The sequence below is a fragment of the Nicotiana sylvestris genome, chromosome 3 (assembly GCF_000393655.2).
Source record: "Nicotiana sylvestris chromosome 3, ASM39365v2, whole genome shotgun sequence".
In the NCBI taxonomy this organism is placed as follows: Eukaryota; Viridiplantae; Streptophyta; class Magnoliopsida; order Solanales; family Solanaceae; genus Nicotiana; species Nicotiana sylvestris.
The window spans coordinates 177,174,902-177,197,615 of record NC_091059.1 but is presented as its reverse complement, the minus strand read 5'-3'; the positions used below and the strand labels follow the sequence as shown (position 1 = coordinate 177,197,615).

General features: G+C 36.5%; 1 protein-coding gene, 1 long non-coding RNA gene and 1 other non-coding gene across 7 annotated transcripts; 2 read left to right on the top strand and 1 right to left on the bottom strand.

Moving 5' to 3' along the window:
- Positions 1–12,058: 12,058 nt before the first annotated feature.
- On the bottom strand, positions 12,059–19,267 carry LOC104223915 (uncharacterized). 5 transcript variants are annotated; one of them, XR_011406269.1, is made up of 6 exons: positions 19,025–19,267; positions 16,995–17,149; positions 15,865–16,094; positions 15,624–15,772; positions 13,003–13,088; positions 12,059–12,869 (listed from the first exon to the last, which is right to left on the bottom strand). It is a non-coding gene; the product is annotated as an uncharacterized lncRNA (long non-coding RNA). The 5 variants fall into 5 exon arrangements; XR_011406266.1 differs by lacking the exon at positions 19,025–19,267 and adding an exon at positions 17,696–17,782; XR_011406267.1 differs by lacking the exon at positions 19,025–19,267 and having other exon boundaries at positions 15,865–15,966; positions 16,049–16,094; positions 16,995–17,123.
- On the top strand, positions 14,978–18,703 carry LOC104223914 (protein NRT1/ PTR FAMILY 4.6). The gene is made up of 5 exons (XM_009775447.2): positions 14,978–15,215; positions 15,297–15,402; positions 15,595–15,812; positions 16,978–17,418; positions 17,498–18,703. The coding sequence occupies exons 1-5, from the start codon at positions 15,213–15,215 to the stop codon at positions 18,509–18,511; spliced, it is 1,782 nt and encodes a 593-aa protein (XP_009773749.1). The 5' UTR covers positions 14,978–15,212; the 3' UTR covers positions 18,512–18,703.
- Positions 19,268–19,366: 99 nt separating the features above from the next.
- On the top strand, positions 19,367–19,439 carry TRNAA-AGC (transfer RNA alanine (anticodon AGC)). Its single transcript has one exon. It is a non-coding gene; the product is annotated as a tRNA-Ala (tRNA).
- The last annotated feature ends 3,275 nt before the right edge of the window (positions 19,440–22,714 follow it).

Here is a 22,714-nt window from a genome sequence, read left to right as displayed (position 1 = left end):
TTCTTATTTGGCTTCACTACGAAACTCGCGGAGCCGAAAGCCTTCCTCTCCATCTTCTTCTTTTCCTTCGTTGTAGCCCCGAGCTGTCCCGAAACGGATGGATCAAAAACAAGGACACGTCCTCATCCCTTTTGAAAGGCCTAAGTTTGGTGGTCTTAGGCAAACCTGCAATAACAAATGGGAAGAGGAGTTAGTGCAATAAAAGGTAGAAACTTGGTGTCGGCTATTCAGAAAAGGGCGTTACCATGAGAACGGACCTCCCATCAGCCCTTCGAGAGTTCGCGCCATGTGCGCTTAAATTACGACATCTGAGTATAGATTTGCTCGATCCATTCCTTTAGCCTAGGAACCGTATTCGGAACCCGAGAGGCAGCTGCATAACTACAAACATGAATGAGAAGAAATAAATTAAAGAAAAAGAATTTTGGCGTTTAAAAAGAGATTGCACTTACGAGACACATTCCACTTCTTAGGGAATGGTATGTATTTGTGGGGGATCAAATCCTTGATTTTCACTCGAACGAAAAGTCCATGCCAGCCCCTGACTCGGTCTTCATCGATACTCGAAAAGGGGGCCTTGCTGGCCCAGCGAGCAAGCTTGATCAACCCCCCTCACAACATTCGAGGGCTGTATAAGCAAAGAAGGTGGTCGATCGTGAACCGACGAGACTCGGTCTAGTTCATAAAGTAGAGGAGGAAGATCACGATCCTCCATAACAATGGGTGGATTTGCCCGAGGCACACCCCGTACCTCTTGCAAAAGTCCAGAATTATCGGGTCCATTGGGCCCAATGTGAAAGGGTAAGTATAAATACTTAAGTACCCCTCCACGTGGGTAGTAACAACATCCTCGGGCCCAGGGACTACTACTTTCTTGCCCTCCTAATTACAGTCCTTTTGAACTATGGGAATTATGTTTTCGGTCACGGAGCAAATTTACCTTGACACTCCTTCACCCGGTCCTGCTTGCGTGATGGTTTCTCGACCTTGAAGTCGTTTGCAATTGAGCATCCCCTGGGAATAAACATTTTCAAAAACATTTTCAAGGGAAGCTCGGGGCTAGTTCGTCGGCAGCCACCTCGGGAGAAGCCATTGCGAGGGCAACTACTTTGGGAATAATCGCCTCGGTACCAGCGGCCGGCTGAGAAGATGAAGTGGCAACTTGTTGACGAAAAGATTTAGATGTTTTAGCCATTGTTATTTGAAGAAGTTTGAAAACTCAAGAGAAGATTTTGAAAGATAAAGAGTTGGGTATAATGATTTGGAGAAAATCTGGGTAAAAACCTAGAAATTGTTGTGAAACCTTAAAAAATAAGGAAGAAGATATGAAAGTTGAAGAAGGTTGGTGATGGCTTGAGAAATCGAGGGTACAAGATTAGCCAAAAAGGGGAAAAAGGACAAGGGGTGAAACCATATATAGAGAAAAGTTCGTGACGCTTTGCATTCGGAGGTAACCAACCTATGGTTGACACATGCTCGAAATTAGAATGACACGACTGACGGGACGTTTCGGCTTCTTAGTCGCTCTTTGTTATAACGTAAAAAGAAAGTAACCGGGAACATCTGTCATTTTTCATCATTTCGACTTCTTAGTCACTCTTTGTTATAACGTACGAAGGAAGGAACCAGGGAACATCTGTCATTTCTCATAGTTTCGGCAAGCCTACACTCTAAGAAACGAGGGGACTATCTGTATACGGGTAAAACCGAAGGCAAGAAGAGCCTCGATTTCCCGGTGGGGCAAACGAAGAAAGGAGATAACTGCGCATAGTCAAAACAAAAGCTGGGAGCCACTCGTGTCAAAGTTCGAGTAAAGACACCTGCTCCCGGAGCCATCGAGGTCATGCCACTGGAGCCACCAAGGCCATGCCTTTGGAGTCATCGAGATCACGCCCCCAGACTTGATTCCAATAACGTGGCCTCGAAAAGCATTGCCAAACGACCGCACACGATCTACAAAAAGGCCGTAATATCCGTGCCCAACTGGATATCACAGCGTGAATTTTGGAATGTATCATCGGTAAAGCAGTGATTCGCGAGAAGAAAGGGTTTTTTTTTTTTACCTTTTTTAGAATTATACTTAGGGTAAACTTCTTCATAGATATTTGGCTCTGAACCGAGGGCAGAACAATAACCCAACTCATACTAGAGCTCGGACTTAACGTTACAACTGGTTTGATTACTTTTTTCTTCCTTAATTCGTTTAGCTAACGTTATTGATCATTTCTATTGGATTAATCCTCATATCATTAAAACCACGTATAAATTCAATTGTTTTCCCATTTTAAGGGTAAATAATATGTCCTCTATAACAGCACTTCATTATAGCAGCAAAAAATATCGGAATAAACGAGACTGTTATCGGGAGTTTTGACTGTACTTAATAAGTTTGACGAGGTAATGAACTGTTTTTTTAAATTTCTAATTTTCTAATTTCGAAAATACCAGCACTACTTATTTTCCTATAAGAATGTCGTCGGAGTACGACAATTTGGCACGTCCAAATGAAAATCTTTTCATCCCTTGCTAGGTGTCAGATTAGCTTAAGTCCAAAAAGACCTAGATATTATTTTAATATATCCTCGTTTGTTTAATTCCTTTTCCGTCCCAAGAAGAAAAAAGAGCTAATTCTATATTTGCCCCCTTCAAGAAGAAAAGGAAAAGGTTTTTTTTTTTTTTTTGGGGGGGGGGGGCGGGGGTGGGGGGTGGGGGGGGGAAGGAGGATGATGTTGGGGTAGAGTCCAAAAAGTGTGTTTAGAAATACAAACTTAAAAATCGAAAGGCAAAAGAGAGCATATTTATGCTTATGATTGTACATTCCAAATGACATGCGCTGTTAAAAAGTTTCTGGGATAAAAATGCCTTAGAACATAAAAAAGAAGAGAAAGAATAATGCTGGAATTAGTATTGAATACACGTTACAATATGAAGATTAGATGAATTTTTTATTTATTTATTTGTTAAGTGACGTTTTTATTTATTGACTTCGTATTTTGAGGAGGATCGGGATAGGAGAAAGTGAAAGAGAAAGGTATGCGAGCTGAATGATCTTATTTTTCACTTTAGTTTAGTTTAGTTTATTTAGTATACGCATACATACATGTGTCTATACAAAAATGAGAAGAGGAAATTGGTCTTCTCTTTTAAGATGTAACAAGTCTAGAGCGTCTTATTACTCGAAAAATCGGTTATAATATTTAGCACGAGCATGGCTTGAATTTCCACACTTTTTTTCCTTCCTTTTTACTCCCCTTTAATCGCTAAGAATTAATCTTCATACCTCTCAAAACATTGTAAACTCATATAAGTTCTCACGATAAAATTGTAAGAACATAAAAGATTTTAAATCTTACACCAAAGAGTAATAGGAATTTATGAAATGTGGATCTCAACTTTTGTTTGAAAGAAAGATGTTAAGTACTACTAAATATTATTTAAGATCTTTTTTTTTTTCACGTATCAAATTCGTATCCATGTGTTAGCATCAATAGAGGATTAGTTATTGTATATCACAAATAGATTACTACTAAGAAACAGATTCTACTTGAAAAAGAAAATAGTGATTATAAATAGGTCAGGGAATACCTACCAACTCTCTTTATCTACATACCTCTCTTCCTTAATTGTAGTGTTTAAGAAAAGGAGCAGTTTGCCCTTAGTTTATCTAATCACATCGCATGTGGTTGTATCAAAACCTGGGTCTTAATTTACTTGCCCTGAAGAAGTTCTCTTCTGCTAATTAATGAACAGCTAACGAAGTTCCATCTTTTCAATCAAATTGTTTATAGCATGGATTCTTCTTCTGTTTTATTTTTTCCTAAATATAGTGTTAACACTCAAAATTTTAGACACACATTCTTCATTTCGAATGGGGGACTGGATGTCATGGTTGGGTATTTCTTTTCCATGATAAGTTTCGGATCAATCAAAACATAAGCTTTTAGCATAGATTGAAAAAAGTTGTTATATATAAGACTTTACTAATATCTACAAATTTTACGTATCGGTACTTAATATTAGAACTAAATACAATAAGTTTTGCTGGAGTTAGAATCAATGAAGCAATGTAGTTCACTTTTACATAATTACTGAGTACTACCATATATATGTGTTAAAGAAATCAGTGTGTGTGGTGAAAAATCTGGATATACTTCAAGCCGTATACCTTGTTAGGATCACTTTCCAAAGAGAATTATTTGTCCCTTACAAATACTCTCTCGCGATAGAATGAAGTAAAGCCAAGAAGAAATAATAAATCAGATCTCCAAACACACAAGTATCAGTACTGCAGTTACCAAACTTATGCAATTTTTCTTAAGGAAGAATGTTGGTATTTGAGATATATCGCAGGATATCTTATGCCACAGAGTGTTCCCCTATTTATAGAGGATGTCTATGTCTCAAAACTACTGGAAAAGCACCAGAAAACACTAACCAAAAAGGTGCAACGAATCAACCTAAGCAATATTTGAAGCGACGCAACGCTTCGCAAAGCAACATGTTGTATCAGAACTTTAAGTCAAATAATTGTTTCCCTTTTGTTTATTTCTGCTATTTTCTCTAGAAAATTCCAACAATCCCCTACCATTTTCAAGTGAAAATAACAACCCAACAATTCCTTTAGAAAACAAGAGACAAGTGAATCCATGCATAAATGAAGTATCTAGCGATTGAACTTCAAATTAGCGGAATACAATTTCTATTAAACTGAATAGTCCGGTAAGACAAGTCTTTTGAACCGACCACCATATTGTAAAATAGGATGTATCTCACACATGAATTCTATTACATTATTCCTTTATAACCAACACCATAAGGCCTTGTGTTCTAATCCTCTCGCGAATGCATAAAAGCCAAACCCGAGCTTCTTGAAGCGGCCCACTTCGCATCCACATAGGTAGACCCTTATTAACGTGCTCCTGCAAGAACACCCACCAATAGGTCTATTAAGAATTTATAAACTCAACCTCCTTTTTAACAAATTGCAGGACAAAGCACTTACTTTAGGACGGTAATACCAAGTGCTATCAACCAATAAAGAATGTTGTCATTCATTGAACTCGAGACTGGATGTTGTATCAAGTGTCAAGTTGAGGCTTCACCCTTAATGGTCTTTCTTTATGGATTTTAACCCAATCCCTCGTGATGTTCTCAACACCAAGTCCCTTGCCAATCCCTTAGTCAATGGGTCGGCAAGACTCGGCAAGATTATTAAGTGAGCGTACATAGTCAACAATGATCACCTCATCTTTAATTAATTGATTTATATAACTATGTCTAAGGCCAATATGCCTAGACTTTTCTTTATATATATGATTGTACGCTCAAGCTAAGGTGACCTCACTATCACAATGGATAGAAACCGGTGGCATGGGCTTAGGCCATAATGGAATATCAAAAAGCAAATTTCTCAACCATTCCGCTTCCTTAGAAGCGGATGACAAGGCTACAAATTTTGCCGCCATAGTTGAATCTGTAAGACACGTTTGCTTGTTGAGGAATAAACCTCTTGATCAGTTATCCAACTTGCATCTGAATACCCTTCTAGTATAGCGGGATCCCCACTATAATAGATGCCATAATCTAGAGTTTTCTTGAGATACTTTAGTACTCTTCTTATAGCATGCCAATGATGCTCACTCGGATTGCAAGTATATCTGCTCAACTTACCCACTGCATATGCAATATCGGGTCTCGTACTAGTCATAGCGTACATCAAACACTCGATCAACTTAGCATACTCAGGTTGAGCAATTGGCCTTCCACCATTTTTTTTCCAATTTAAAACATGAATCATACGGTGTAGAAACAGGATTACAATCAAAATGATTGAATTTCTTTAACACTTTCTCAATATGATGAGATTGTGTTAAGAAACCCCCCCCCCACCATTTCTAATAATTCTTATACCAAGAATAACATCCGCTTCTCCCAAGTCTTTCATGGAGAACTGAGCGGATAGAAATCTCTTGGTGGTCTTGATCTGTTCCATGTCGGTCCCAAAAATTAACATATCATCTTCATACAAGCAAATGAAAACTCCTTTACCTTTTTCAAATTTTGAGTAAACACACTTGTCTGATTCATTGATTTTAAAACCATTAGATAAAACTACTTCATCAAATTTTTAATGTCATTGCTTAGGGGCTTGTTTTAGCCCATACAATGATCTTACAAGTTTGCAAACTTTCTTCTCTTGTCCTTTAACTACAAACCCCTCGGGTTGTCTCATATAGATTTCCTCTTTTAATCACCATTCAAAAATGCTGTTTTGATATCCATTTGGTGAATTACTAGATTGTAAATGGAGGCCAGTGCAATAAGCAACCCTTATCGTGACTATTCTAGCCATAGGAGCATAAGTCTCAAAGTAGTCAATGTCGTGCTTTTGGGTAAAACCCCTTACCACAAAGCGAGCTTTGTATTTATCCACGGTACCGTCGACCTTTAACTTCTTCTTGAACAACCATTTACCATCTATGGGTTTGCAACCGGGTGGAAGATCCGTTAGGATCCAAGTATTATTTTCCATAATAGAATCTATCTCATCTTGGATAGCCTCCTTCCATAATGGTGCATCTGGAGATTGCATGGCCTCATTAAAAGTAGTGGGATCATTTTTCATATTATAACAGTAAGGAATTTTATTTCCAGTTTTATCAATTGAACCTTCTACTAAATAGATGTAGAAGTCATCTCCATATGTCTTTTCTTTTCTAACTCTCTTACTTCTTCTTACTTCAACAATGTCATCTTGATTTTCATCATTTTGAAAGATTGATGATTGTGAAGTGGAAGAACTTGGATCATCTAGAACAATATCTTTTGATCTAGGAATTGATACAAATCTAGTTTCATCAAAAATTGCATCTCTTGATTCAATGACGGTATTAACCGAGTATGAATCATTTGGTTCAATGACTAAAAATCTGTAGGCTTTGCTATTTTCAGCATATCCTATAAAATCTGCATTCAATTCCTCTTTCACCCAACTTTTTCCTTTTAGGTTCCGGGACTTTAACTATGGCCCTACATCCCAAACTTTGATATGACTCAAATTTGGTTGTCTCTTGTTCCAAAGTTTATATGGGGTTATTGGATTCCTTTTATTAGGAACCCTATTAAGAATATAACAAGCCGTTAACATAGCTTCACCCCAATAGCCGTGACTTAATCCGGAGTTAGACAACAAAGAATTAACCATTTCCGTTAAGACTCGATTTTTCCGCTTGGCGACACCATTTTGTTGTGGTGTATATGGTGCCGTTACTTGATGCACAATACCAGTGCTTTGGAAAAATGTGGGATTATAATATTCTCCACCCCTATCAGTCCTTAGACACTTAACGCAAGATTCACATTGCAATTCCACCTCAGTCTTATAAATTTTGAATTTTTCGAATGCTTCATCTTTAGAATTTACAAGATAAACTTTGCAAAATCTAGAGTAGTCATCAATGAATATAATAACATATTTCTTTCCTCCAATTGTAGGAGTACTATGAAAATCACTAAGTCACTATGAATTAATTCAAGCAACTTAGTACTTCTCTGGATACTTGGAAAAGATTTCTTTGTGATATTTGTTAATATGCAAGTTTTACATTTTTCACTATCCACAATCATCACTGGTATCAAACCACATTTAGACATATCCTTCATTCTATGAAAATTAACATGCCCCAAATGGGAATGCCACAACGAAAAATTAGAGTCAATGATGTAAATAGAAACTTCATCATTCATTGCATTGTCATTATTGATAATTACATTTAACTTAAACATGCTATTGGCATAATACCCCTGCCCAACAAATACACCACCCTTAGACAATATAAACTTATTGGCTTCAAATACTTGTTTGAAACCATGCTTGTTCAAGAGGCTACCAAAAACAAGAACTTTTCTAACACTGGGAACATAAAATACGTCATTTAAAATTAACATCTTTACAGATGTGAACTTCAATTTCACTTGTCCCATGCCCTTGACTTCCACAGTTGAAGAGTTCCCCATGTAAAGGACGGTCCCATCATCAACCGATGTGAGTGACTTGAAGAAAGAACGATCACTGCACACATACTTGGTAGCACCTGTGTCTATCCACCAAGAATTGTCATTTTCAATAACATTGATTTCAGAGATCATGGCTACAAAGTTGTCCTTTGATGCCCCTTGGTTTCCTCGACTCTTCTTTCTTTTCAAGATAGAGCAATCCTTCTTCTTGTGGCCCGGTTTGTTGCATTCATAGCACATACCTTGGAACCCCTTCTTCTTTTTTCCATCATCATAAGGCCTCTTCTTATCGTTATATTGTCCTTTGTGTGGTTTGTAGGACTCCCCATGTTAAGCAATATTAATCTTGTCATCTTGAGTGATAGGCTCCTTGGATTCATCCTACATGCGGAACTCTTGTTCTACACGAAGATAATTGACAAGTTCTTCCAGGGACATGTCCTCCTTTTTGTGTTTAAGACCCCGTTTAGAGTCTTTCCATGACGAGGGTAGTTTATCAATAATAGAAGACACTATAAAGGTTTTATCCATCAAAATTTTGTGTTGGACGAAATGGCTTACAATACGCTGAAATTCATGAAATTGACCCATGACTAACCGACCTTCTACCATCTTATAATTATTAAATTGTGAGACAAGGAATTTCTTACTAGAGGTATCTTCAGACATGTACTTGTTCTCTAGAGCATCCCACAGTTCCTTAGCGGTCTCCATATGTTGATAAATATCAAATAAAGCATCCGACATTCCATTCAATATATAGCCTCAGCAAATGTAGTCATCATTATCCCATTTCATCCTTGCCCTTGTGCTTTCCAATGGTTCCTCTTCGCCTTCATTGGCCTCCGGTGGACGAGCGATGGAAATCACATACACAACCTTTAGTGTTGTCAGGAGGAAGTGCATTTTCTTTTGCCAACGGCGGAAATCAACTCCACTAAACTTGTCAAGTTTGGAAAAGTTGGTGGTGAGATCTTTCAGGGAAGACATGATGTTAATTCTCTTTGATTGTTAAGAAATCAGTGTGTTTGTGGTGAAAAATCTGGATATACTTCAAGCCGTATACCTTGTTAGGATCACTTTCCAAAGAGAATTATTTGTCCCTTACAAATACTCTCTCGGGATAGAATGAAGTAAAGCCAAGAAAAAATAATAAATCAGATCTCCAAACACACAAGTATCAGTACTGCAGTTACCAAACTTATGTAATTTTTCTTAAGGAAGAATGTTGGTACTTGAGATATATCGCAGGATATATTATGCCAAGAAGTGTTTCCCTATTTATAGAGGATGTCTATTTCTCAAAACTACTGGAAAAGCACCAGAAAACACTAACCAAAAAGGTGCAACGAATCAGCCTAAGTGATACTCGAAGCGACGCAACGTTTCGCAAAGTAACATGTTGTATCAGGACTTTAAGTCAAATAACTGTTTTCCCTTTTGTTTATTCCTGCTATTTTCTCTTGAAAATTCCAACAATATGTCACCAACAAGTGTTCCTTTTGTTTTTTGATAAAATGGACACTTTCAAGCCCAATTCAAAAATTTGTTCAAGAGAATCAAGGGAGAAATTCAAAAATAACCAGATTTGCAAGTGATCATTCAAAAATAGCCACATTTCAAAAGTAATCGAAATTTAGCCACTTTTCATGTAAAGATAAATCTGAACGAAATCACTGTTCAAAATTCGGAAAAATACTCCAGCATAATATACTGGAGTTCCAATATAATATACCAGTCCAGCATAGTATACTGGAGTTTGGAGCACCGGTGCTCCGGTCTCCAGTATATTATACTGGAGCCAGCAAAGTATACCGGTCCAGCATAATATGCTGGAAGTTCATACACAGGTGCACCGAACTCCAGTATATTATAATGGACTGATCTCTGTTGCAGCAAAATAATGGCTATTTTTCATTGACTTAGTAAACGCTGGCTATTTTTGAATGACCAATCCGAAAACTGGCTAGACCGTGCTATTTTAACGAGAACCAAATAGAGAAACCAGAGACCAGGCTTGTTAAGATGACTTTCATCTCTCGGGGAAAGTGCACATATAGCCATTCTCAAGGATGCTATCTAGAGACTAGCCACTACTCATTTTGTTCCGAATTTTTAAACTAAAAATCTTAACTTTATGACAATTCAGAACATTTTTGTCCTTAAAAATTGAACTGAAAAATAGAATTTCAGAATGCACTAGCTAATTCCTAAATAGCAATCCGATAAAGTGGCTATCTGGTGTCATTTCTACTCTTCTTTCTTTGGAATAAGAAATTGGATCAATTTCAGATCTTTAATTCGTAGGAACATGCCCTTCAATAAACTATTTACATTTCTAAAAGCTATTGAACAAACCTCAATTAATGGCCCTTTAAGATGTTGATAAGCTCATCAATAATTTCCAGACCACCTAAATGAAATTGTTTAAATGTAAAAAAAAAAAAAAAAACGAACAATGTAAAGGTGAAAGCAGTGAGTTCCCCTAGAGGCATATGCTTCATAAGTTTTGGACGGATTGTTTGATCAGAGGACTAATCCAAATTTTCCCAAGAACTTTTAGGATCGATCCATATACCAAACCAGAGGAAGATGAAGAAAACTCAAGTTAGTTAATACTACTCTATAATGCTAAAAGAAAATCCAAAAATCAGTTAGTCCGTGGTGGTTGAGACCCCCCAAAATTTGGTGGTACCACTGTCGGTCAGATAAATTAGCACTTTGCGTCTCATGAAGGTAAAAAAGGTCCTTTAAACTATAAATGAGTGTACCAGGGACATATTTTTAGTAAGATATATCTACCAACCAGATTCCTGAACGAGTGTCTTTTCAACTTCGGATAAACACTGCACTCATCTAACAAATTTAAGCGCCCAAGTGCCTGATATGAACACTTTCCTACCAACATTTCAAAGAAAGTATAACATAGTCATGTGAACTAATTTGAGAATTTACACTTTCTATGTCATTATACTAACATCTAAGCTCTTTCCCGTCTGCAGAATGGTTTGACTGTTTCCTAATTATACCAAAACACTTTTCAAGAAAGGGCAAGAATATTCTTAGAGAATGTCAGCTAGAGGGGATGAAAGAAAAGACTTCTAAACACAAAAAAATCTCAAGAATTCCAGTTTTCCCTATGATAATCTCTTTCATCCTCCATCTTACAAACGTCACACTCACTTTTCAGACTGGCTCTTCAATACGTGAATTTTTCATTCTTTACATGATAGAATTAGATTACAAAAGCTTATGACTTCAACTGTACAAAGGCTATGCCCCTGTTTCTTTTCTGGGAATGAGCTTCCTTTTAACTACTCAAGTTAAACCAAAAAGAGAGTACAAGGACAGTGGAGCTTATAGATAACTCAGCAAATAGAGTCATACAACAAGGGCAAGAATAAACAGATTGACAGGTAGCTTGTCTCAAGTTTAACTCATTTGTATGTTAACTCAGCAAAGAGTTGCAGGTTACTACGTCTCTCCAGCCAGTAAGGAAAAAAGAATTATCACAACTTAGCTAACGATGTCAAACTTGCATATGCTAGGCATATCAATTGCAACAGATGTATTTCCTCAAAACCTTCAGAGTGTTTCAGAACTAATTTTGCTGAACTATTTTTTTTTTTCTTAATATATGAATCATTTGCTGACATTTACACCACGGTCCAATATTTTAAATCGTGGTGAAAGCTAAAAGATAGTTTAATTTTTTTTGGTTTCGTGTAGTAAATATATCTGGCATCTTCCAGATAGGACATTCAAGTGGTCGACTTAGGTTTCAGGATAGCACCACTGTGGCACTGTCCACTGGAGTTCCCTCATTCAGAAGGAAAAGGGCACATGTGAACCCTGACTCCTGAGACCAAGCAACCAATCAGGTAAGCCTTTTCCTGTCCAGGTCCTTTTCCTAACAAAAACTTGCTATCTCTGTCCAGAAATAGTAATACTTATATCCACTTCACATCCCACTCCCATCCACCGGCTCTCTCCAGAGGACAGATACAGGGACTCTAAGACAAAAATGATAGGCACAGAAGAGTAATGTTAAAAACTATGTGGCTACTGGCTCTTCATCTTGAATTTCCCAAGATAATGAAGCAAACAATTTAAGGATTCAAAAAGTATTCAAGCAATGCAATAATCTGAAGGGGAAAAAACAGATGCATTTCTGCCCAGTTAGTACAGATAATACAGCGGGAACACTAAAAAGTCTGAGCCACAGAAAGGAATGAGGAGGACATCTTTGACCCAATTCACCAATTTCTTGACTAAGGCCTCCCTGTCACAACAGGAGCTTTAAAAATTGAGCACAAAATGCTTGGTAAGGTCCCAATAGGAATATCATTAGCAACCATCGAACATATTTACTATTTTAACTATTTTATGGGCCTAAAAGTTAGTTGCCGCATGATCAGCTTGCCACAACCTGGGACTATGGATAAGAATCCAGAGTCCAAACACTTACAAGATGCATTGTCGACTAGGCATAACCAGAGATGTCTTAAATGATGGTTTTCCAGCTCCTTCAGTTGAGCATAAGAAGGATGTAGAACATCCGAAGTCCACCGAACGGATGCAATGGTGGATGAGCATCATCATAAAGTTTTGCAAGATATTTGACTTCAGATAATGATGAACTTGCCCACATATTTATAGGAGATTATAACAAGAATGCAGAAAAGAAAAAAAAAACTAACAAAGGAAGAATTAAAAAAAAACAAGAGAGGAAAACATAATTGCGAACTTAACAGTAATGTCAAAGATTCCAACTCTTCTAGATGTCTCAACATTCCATATATAGGAACCAATAATCCCTTCTTACTTTGCAATGCACGTCATGAAACCAGCACCTATAATTGTAACATTTCAGTTTGATGGCCAAAAAATAACACCACTTCCATAAAATCATTACCTGTTTACTATCAAATTTATGTCATGGTAATGCAAAAACATTCAGAAGTACTGAAGTTAAAAAGTTCTTACAGCTTAGGTTAGGCCGGTCTCATCATTCACGCAATTCCCCCGTCCATCGATTGATCACGCGAGTACGCATCCAGTCAGCGCATTTTCTGCAACGGAAAAAAAACGGAGCAGATTTGACTCGGCACAACCTAACGATACATCCAATACCAATGATCTGTGCCTAGAATGATTTAGAAAAGAACCCAGTGATCAAAGCACACAACATAAAATTTGGAAAAGCACATGCAATGCTGATCTTAAAAATAAAAACCAACACCCGGAAAAGGGAGTCAGGGATGTATCGTGGTATTTCATCATTTCTTGCAACAACATATATGCGATATGATGGTGGAAATTTTTCTAATGTCCAAGCATATTAAAATATCCTGGAAATATTTAGAAACTATTGGATTAGCCAAGTTCAAATAATTTTTCTTATCTTGGCCTATTTAAAAACAGAAAAGAAAATAAAGCTTATGGAATACCATCTCTTTATTTAAAAACAAAATCTGAAATCACAGGGTACACGATTTGGAAGAAGGCTAATTTGGTGTGAGGACTATAGGATGTCATTGGTGCAAACAATTTCAATTTTTTGAAAAGAAAAATTATGACAATGACATGATTGATCTAAAGAATATATATTAAGGGGATAAAAAATTTACAAATTTCTGTGCCATTACATAATTGGAAAAGGCTACCCGCTAGGCCGCTACAACTTGATACCACTCGCATGAGTAAAAGTAAAATATATTATTTTTTGTGGTCAAGCTACTACTGTTAGGTTTTCTTACTTCATGTCGTTCTATCTGAAATTGCTTGCTTAGACAACAGAGTGCGACAGGACATTAGAAGGAAGCACATGCTAAATAGCTATGACCTTAAGGACTTCTAGCCACTCAATTTTGAGACCCTTAGGAGTATAATTCCTATAACCAGAGGGTCCACATGGATACTTGCAGACATGAGTTCCACTCAGATGATAAGCTGAAATTAATGCCATAACTCAAGTACCAAGAAGAAGCAATGGCAAAGTTGAGAACCCTCTACAGACACAGCCAAGGACAAGCCCCACGTGAAGTAGAAACTGACCGCTCTTTATAGACAACAACTATAATGAATAACTTCATTTTACCAAAGAGCATCAAGACAGAGATAGAGCAATTCTAATAAATTATATCACGAGATACAAAGAAAATCGAATAGAGAATATTATTAAACAAAATGAGATGACCATTCCATTATACAAATGTTCAAACTATAGTAATTCATCATACAAGCAGGAGGGTGAAGTTTAACATAGTTGTTCAGTTCATCATCTTCCACCTGAACCCTCCTCTCTTCTCCCCGTTTCATGTCCCTCAGGATTCCAACCTCAGTGTTGTGCTCACAAAGACACAAAAAGAAAAAGGTTAAGGAATGGTATTTGAAGCTTATTTTTCAAACAGAGCCCTGTGACTCAAGGTAAGTTAACATCTACCAGGGCATGGACTATATCTGGAAGAAGATCAAAGCAGAGGGAGGGGAAGATGTAACACTGAGTTTTGATTCAGAAAAGAGAAGGCGGAGTGGGATAGGAGTGAGATGAAGCTGAAGATAAACTAAAGGAGTACAACATCCCATCATGAGTTTTATTTACCTTCCCAACATGCTTGAACATGAGATCTATTTCATCAGATGATTTCAATTTATTGGACTCCTTTCACCCTTACAAAAGCATTACATCACATGCTACACAGAACATATAGCACTTTTTGATAGAAGGAAGAAATATGACGAGACACACAAATACTAGAAAACCAAACGTCTACAGTTAAAAAACTAAAATGAACCAAGCAGCTCAAGCCAATATAAAGATGAAATTATTCCACGTAAACTATGTTACTAATACTCGCATACCATTCTGAAAATAGTTATGAGCGAGCACTCACCACTTCTTTGTTTTTTTCTCCTCCCCCCCCCCCCCCACACAAATTATGTACCAAGAAGCATGTACACATAAATATATGAGGTTTTACCATACGTTAAGCAAAAAGATATTACTAAGTGCAGGGTCACATTCAAAGATTCCAGATTTTTCTACACAATTTGACATCCCCATCCTTCTAGTATTTAAAGGTGACACTGCCATAACTTCCTTGTTGTACTGGACGACTTACCACTAGGGACTTCTACATCAAGATCCCAGAAACATCACAGAGAGAGAGAGAGAGAGAGAAAGAGAGAGAGAGATGGTGCACATTCCCGCTCTCATCTCTTCTTTTTTATATTCCCTCCAGCGAATCTTTACTTAATTTATGTGCACTATGCTGCAGGATCATGCGAAGACATTGACCATGTGGGAAGGTTACGTGGACTGGAGAAACAGGCCAGCCATGAAAGGATGTCATGGAGGTGTGGTTGCCGCCTCTTTTGTGTTGGGTCAGTAAACCACCTCTCCTCATGCACATGTTGCTTTCATTACAATTTGAACCCCATACACTATGTTAGCTTCTAATGCTACAGCAATGAACTTCATGAATTAGTACTTATAAGCTGGCTAAATTTATTTATCAATAGTAAAATATAGATTGTAACAACTGACAATCTGAATATTTTCAATTGTGGACGTAGTGGTGGAGATTTTGGAGAACTTAGCCTACCTGGCAAATGCGAGTAATCTAGTCCTTTATCTATCGAAAACTATGAATTTTTCTCCATCTGCTTCAGCCAACATAGTTACCAACTTTATGGGAACTTCCTTCCTTCTCGCTCTACTTGGCGGGTTCTTATCTGATGCTTGCCTCACCACCTATTACATCTATCTGATTAGTGCGGCAATTGAATTTATGGTAAGTAATCTGTGTCTTTGAGATTATCTTTTGTTCAATAACATGCACTAACCAGATAACATTAGTTGAATCTCTTTGAGATCAATGTTTTCCTAGCATTGTATAGTCTGCTACTATCCAAAAGCATAAGTAGATAGAGTACACCTTCCTAGACCTGCCAATCTGGATCTTAATAACAATCACAGGAAACTGGACAAAAGGAATAGGATATCATTAGCAGGCGCGCATCGTCTTACCATTGCAGCAATATGAGAAAAACAGGCGGCTCTTTTAGGTCTGCATCTGAGATAGCAGAATTCAATGCAATTACCAATTAGTCCATAAGAATTATAAGGATATATGAGGTCTTCTGTGGAAGAATCAGTAATGCCACACTCAAACTATTGTCATGAATACACTAAGAATACTAGCAAACACACACTAACAATAGTAGCAAGCATAAGACACACTTCATTACTTTACTTACCCCACATCATGTATAATCCTATTCATGCCATTTAATAACCTGTGGGTCAGTAACATAGTAGAAACAAAAATTATTTATAGAAGAACAAATGTTTGTACATCAAACTTCACATGTCTTGAATTCGCTCTATCCAGTTAGATATCAGGAATGAGAAAATTGGGACCCGGCACAATCACCCCATTGATGACCGATGGTACAGAAATTGAAGCAGCTCATTTTCAGGTTATTTTAAATGAAAAAGACATACTGATAATAAAATGTTGCTTTAGCTTTCATGGAGAAATAATGAAAGCTCAATATACAGAAATACATTAACAAAAATCACAACTTAAGATAGGTATTGAGCACCTGACCAAAGTCCGTTTCATCCGACTTCACCAGGTAAAATTCTCAAGTGATCAAGACTTTTATAAAGAACTGTCCATGGCTTTTCTCTGACCCAGAAAAAGATGGGCTTTGTGTATGGACATAATAGTTTTGCAGGGACAACTGTATGGTTCTCAAAAGGAAGTACCTATGCTTCCTAACATGATGACAAACATTCTGCTTCTTTCTTAGTTAGCATGGTAAAGAAAACACGACACATAGCCTTTCTCCTTTCGGAGACATGAAAGATAACCACTCAGAAGATGATAACATGAGACATATAGCAGGACGGCATGTCACATGGATTGTTAATAATCAAAACTATTGGAACAGGGACTATTGATGCTCACATTTCAAGCTCGCATACCTTCCCTGAGGCCGCCTATCTGTGCATCCATAAACAGAAACACCTCATGTAACGAAGCTGGTCATGGCCAAGCAGCAATGTTATTTGGTGGCCTCTACCTGGCGGCCTTGGGTGTTGGAGGGATAAAAGGCTCACTTCCTGCACATGGAGCGGAGCAATTCGATGAGAATTCGCCACAAGGAAGGAAGCACAGATCTACCTTCTTCAATTATTACATCTTCTGCCTCTCTTGTGGAGCATTGATTGCAGTGACATTAGTAGTATGGGTAGAAGATAATAAAGGCTGGCAGTGGGGCTTTGGTATCTCAACCGTAGCAATATTGAGCTCAATTGCCATTTTCCTCCTAGGATCTGGGACTTACAGGATCAAAATTCCCAAAGGAAGCCCATTTACAACCATTTTAAAGGTATGTTCTAGACTTCTAGTGCTTGCATCCTGTACCACCATACTAAAATAGAGTAATCTTCATTGAATTGTTTCAACAGGTTCTAGTAGCAGCATTTTGCAACTCTCTTTTTCCTAAGAATTCTATCAGTAATGTGTTAGACACAAGGAAATCCCCCCAAAACACAACTGAGATAAGTCAGGAAGAAGAAGGACATGGGGAATGGAAGGAAGAAATTCAGACTGAAATGAATGACCAGAAGTTCATCGATAAATCAACAATGAACAAGGCAGCCTACCCATCACTTCACTGCACAGTCAAACAAGCAGAAGAGGTGAAAATAGTCGTCAAGATCTTGCCAATATTTATGTCAACTGTTATGCTGAACTGTTGCTTGGCTCAGCTTTCAACATTTTCTATACAACAAGCAGCCACCATGAACACATATATTGGTGCTCTAAAAGTTCCACCAGCTTCTCTTCCAATATTTCCAGTCATATTCACCATGATACTGGCACCAGTATATAATCATATTATAATCCCCTTCGCCAGGGCAGCAACTAAGAGTGAAATGGGCATTACTCATCTACAGAGAATCGGAACCGGGCTATTCCTATCAATTGTAGCCATGGCTGTTGCAGCTCTAGTGGAGATGAAGCGGAAGAGAGTGGCAGCGCAATCTGGCTTAATGAATTCAACCGAACCACTTCCTATCACATTTCTTTGGGTAGCACTGCAATATCTGTTCCTGGGATCAGCTGATCTCTTCAGCTTGGCTGGCTTGATGGAGTTCTTCTTCACGGAGGCCCCCTTAAGCATGAGGTCATTGGCAACAGCAGTCTCTTGGGCATCACTAGCCATGGGTTATTACCTCAGTTCAGTGATCGTATCAATAGTAAACCATATAACTGGTAGGTTTCAGCGAACGCCATGGCTCTACGGGAGTAATTTGAATCATTATCACCTTGAAAGGTTTTATTGGTTGATGTGCATATTAAGTGGACTAAATTTCTTACATTATCTCCTCTGGGCTACTCGCTACAAGTACAGATCAACAGAGCCTGATGACCAGAGAGACAAAAATGACAACACACCGTCAGAAGCCCAGCTATAGGTGTTCAGTGTTCTTCAAATGCCAAAAATAAGAAGAGGGTAAGAGGGAGGGATCTTAGCAGAGATAATTGTCAGTAGCATTAGTTTCTAAAAGTTGGAGCAGTCACAGCCTCAGATGTTTTGATTGCTTTTCAAATACCAAATTCGTTCTATCACTAATTGAATGCTATTAAACTATATTTTTTATTTGCTCCTTGATATTTAGCAATTAGCACATATACTTTTCATTATAACAGGGTAGCTATTGTCGTATAAAAACCTCTGAATTAGTTAGCGCTACGATGTGTTTACATCTAATAGAGATATGACAATGTAAAAGTCAAAGGAATATAGGTTGCACCAATACCATGCATTGGATTAAGCTACTAGTGCTAAGAACAAGACAGAGAACTTCAAAAAACTTGGCAGTCAGAGAATTGGGAACTAGAACGAGAGGCTATTAGCATAGAATTGACAGCAATTCACAGAAATTTTTGGGATTAGCCTTATGAAAAATAACAGTAGCAGAAATCACCATCTTTCCAATCCTTGTCTATTGCTTGGTTTACTGGCACACTACTTTGAAGCTTGAATAGATACTGCATATAGAACCCCGTCCTCATGCCAGGAGAACTTTGCCGATGAGAATCACGGAGACAGTCAACATACACATGGAAAGCAACTTGGAACACTAAAATTTGCTCAGTTATGAGTACTTAAAAATACATCAAATGCTTTAATGCATCATTAGTTCATTAGAATCGAAGGTAAGTTCTTGAAAGATCAATCCACCTGAGCACACCTTGGGTTCGGGTAAAGTGGGCGAAGAAAGAAATATATATAATAAAATTGTTGGGGATATGAAGGACAACATCGTGGGGATGTAGCTCAGATGGTAGAGCGCTCGCTTAGCATGCGAGAGGTACGGGGATCGATACCCCGCATCTCCATATGGAGCTTTTGTTTTTTCCTTTTTTCTGCACTGACTTAGTAGGCATTTGGACATAAGAATTGTAAAATTTCAAAAAATGGTGAAAATTTTGAAAAACGGGTTTTTGAAGTTTTTCAAATTTTTAAAAATTTCCAAAATGCATCTTTTAGTGAAATATTGAAATTTTATGAACAAACACTCATTTCGAAAAAAAAGTGAATTTTTTTTGAAAAAAAGGAAACAAAAATTGTATGTCCAAACGGGCTCTTGGTGACTTGTGCGTTAACTAGGAGTGTTCATAAAAACATGAAAAATCGAACCAAACAGACCAAAAAAAATCGATACTTTTCAGGTTTGGTTTGGTTTTGGTTTTGAATTTTAAAAACCGACTATAAAAGCAACTATTTAAATTTATTATTACACACACACACACACACACACACACACATATATATATATATATATATATATATATATATATATATATATATATATATATATATATATATATGTATGTATGTATGTATGTATATAAAAATGGTACATATTAGTCATTTGTATTTTTAGTCTAGTTCTTTGCTATTATAATCATCTAATTCTTTGCCTTTACATTCTAGTTTGATTGACAGTTTTCTTTTGCTAAGTACAAGAATTTATTTCATGTTAAAAATAATCGATTTTTAATTGAGTACTTAAATTATTCATCACTAATTGATTCAACTATCGTCAATATATCTTGGTAAATGATAGATTTCTCAAAGAGCAATTGATTTGATAGTGTTACGTTGAAAATGTAGTCGCCAGAATAAGCGTTTGGTAATGTATGTCTCATATTTAAGGGAAAAACGAAAAACCGACAAAAACCAAATCGATAAAAAACCGACTTAATTGATTTGCTTTGATTCTAATATTTGAAAAATCGACTTACTTGATTTGATTTCTTTTTAGGAAAAAACCGACCCAAACCGAATCATGAACATCCCAGTGTTAACTGTTCTTCTCCTGAGCTTTTTTTTTTCCCACAACTCCACCGAAGTTATTTCGCCTATTACATTTTGTACGTAGCTTGGTGAGTTTTCTTTTTTTGAAAGACTCTGTTTAGTTAGTAAACAAAGCAAGCCAAAATCAATTTTTAGTGAATTTAGAAATTTGTGCTAATTAGTATAAGAGTCGCGCAGATACAAGGATTTTAAGGGTGTACAAACGAAACCGACAAACCGCACCAACCCGATAATCCAAGTCAAACCGAGAAAAAAAATCCGACTATGATTTGGTTTGATTTGGTTTGGTATTGAGGAAAAAACCCCGACCATAATTGGTTTGGTTTGGTTTTAACTAAAGAAAGTCAAACCGAAACCAAACCAATCTGACATTACATATATAGAAGTTTTAGATATATTTAATATATAAATATAATTATTGTGATGTAATTTATAAATATTTCTTAAAAGATTTCATAATTTTATCTTTTGAGATATTATTTCAAGGTTGGACTTAGAACTTTTGAATGTTCCAATAAGTTTTATAGCCATTAATATTAAATAGCACAGTATAGCTAGTTTTCGGACTGGTCATTCAAAAATAGCCAGCGTTTACGAAGTCAATGAAAAATAGCAACTATTTTGCTGCAATAGAGACCAGTCCAACATAATATACTGGAGTTCGGTGCACCTGTGTATGAACTCCAGCATATTATGCTGGACCGATATACTTTGCTGGGAGCACCGGTGCTCCAAACTCCAGTATATTATACTGGACAATTATACTTGCTGGAACTCCAGTATATTATGCTGGAGTTCTAGTTTACTTATGCTGGATATGCTGGAGTTCCAGCATACTTATCATGGAACTCCAGTATAATATGCTCGAGTTCAAGCATACTTATACTGAAACTCCAGTATAATATAGTGACGTATTTTTCGGGTTTTGAACAGTGTTTTCGCACAGATTTATCTTTACATGAAAAGTGGCTAAATTTCGATTACTTTTGAAACTGGGCTATTTTTTAACAACCAGTTATAAAATCTGGCTATTTTTTAATTTCTCCCTAGATTAAGTAGGGGGTTTTGACACAGTTACCCACAAAAACAAAACTATTTACCCTTGTTTACCCATTTGTTTTCCTACCCATAAATTAATTACATTTCCTACCCATAGTAGGTTTTGTGGGGAATTTTTTCTTTATTCTCCAATTCTTTTTTATTTCTATGTTTATTTTCTTTTCTTTTTTCTTTTTTTTCTTTTCTCCTTTTTTTTTCCAAGTTTTCTTCTTATTTTTTTCTTTTTTCCTTTTCTAATTTCATTTAACTTCTTTTTTTATATTCTTTTTCTCTTCATAATCTAATTTCATTTACTATTTTCACTATTTTTTATTATTCTTTTTTTATATATTATTACTAAAGAAAAATCAAATTGTGTACCAATTAAATGTAGTTAATAAAACCAAAAAAATATTAACTAACATATGATACTAGTATAGCATATAGCTATACCAACATGGTATACAATTGTACGCAATGAGTTAAAAAAATTACTTCAATTATTGAACTAAAATAGTATCAGTTGTCAATAAAAAAAATAAAAAATTCTAAAAGGATTTAATTGTAAGAGTATACCGTTACATCATATTGCATACTATAATTTTTATTTTATTTTTTGCATTTTTAATTTGCCCCTCACGTTGGGTAAAAGCTTAAAACAAATTAAAAGGAAAAAGATAAGTGAATTTACGGGTAACATATTGTTACAGTATCTTGCATATTATTACAGTATACTATAATAATATATTGTATGCTATAATAGTATATTGTTGCAATATAACTATATACTCCTATAGTATATTAGTATACTGTGGCGGTATACTATTTTGTAAATTATAATAGTGTACTGTTGCAGTATAACTATATACTCCTACAGCATATTGTATACCGTAGCGGTATACTGTAGCTGTGTTCTTCTTCGATTTTCAACTGAAAATTTCGATCTCAATCACCTCAAATCAGGTCCAAATGCTATCAAATTTTAGTATGAACTTCTAGAAGGTACTATAAGCAATTTTTAACAGCACCCACTTTGAATCAAACAAGAAATCGTCAAAAATAAAATTGAGCTTCAAGCCCAACAATGGTGGATATTCAATCTTAGGAGTGAACTTTTCTCTTCTGAAATTAATCTTGTCGATTTGTCATATTCCTGAATGGAATTGATGTGTTGTTGTGTCTGTTTGTATGTTTCTTCAAAATCTTTTTTCACTTTTTCTACTTCCTCCACCACCTCGTCCATTTGGGGGTTTTG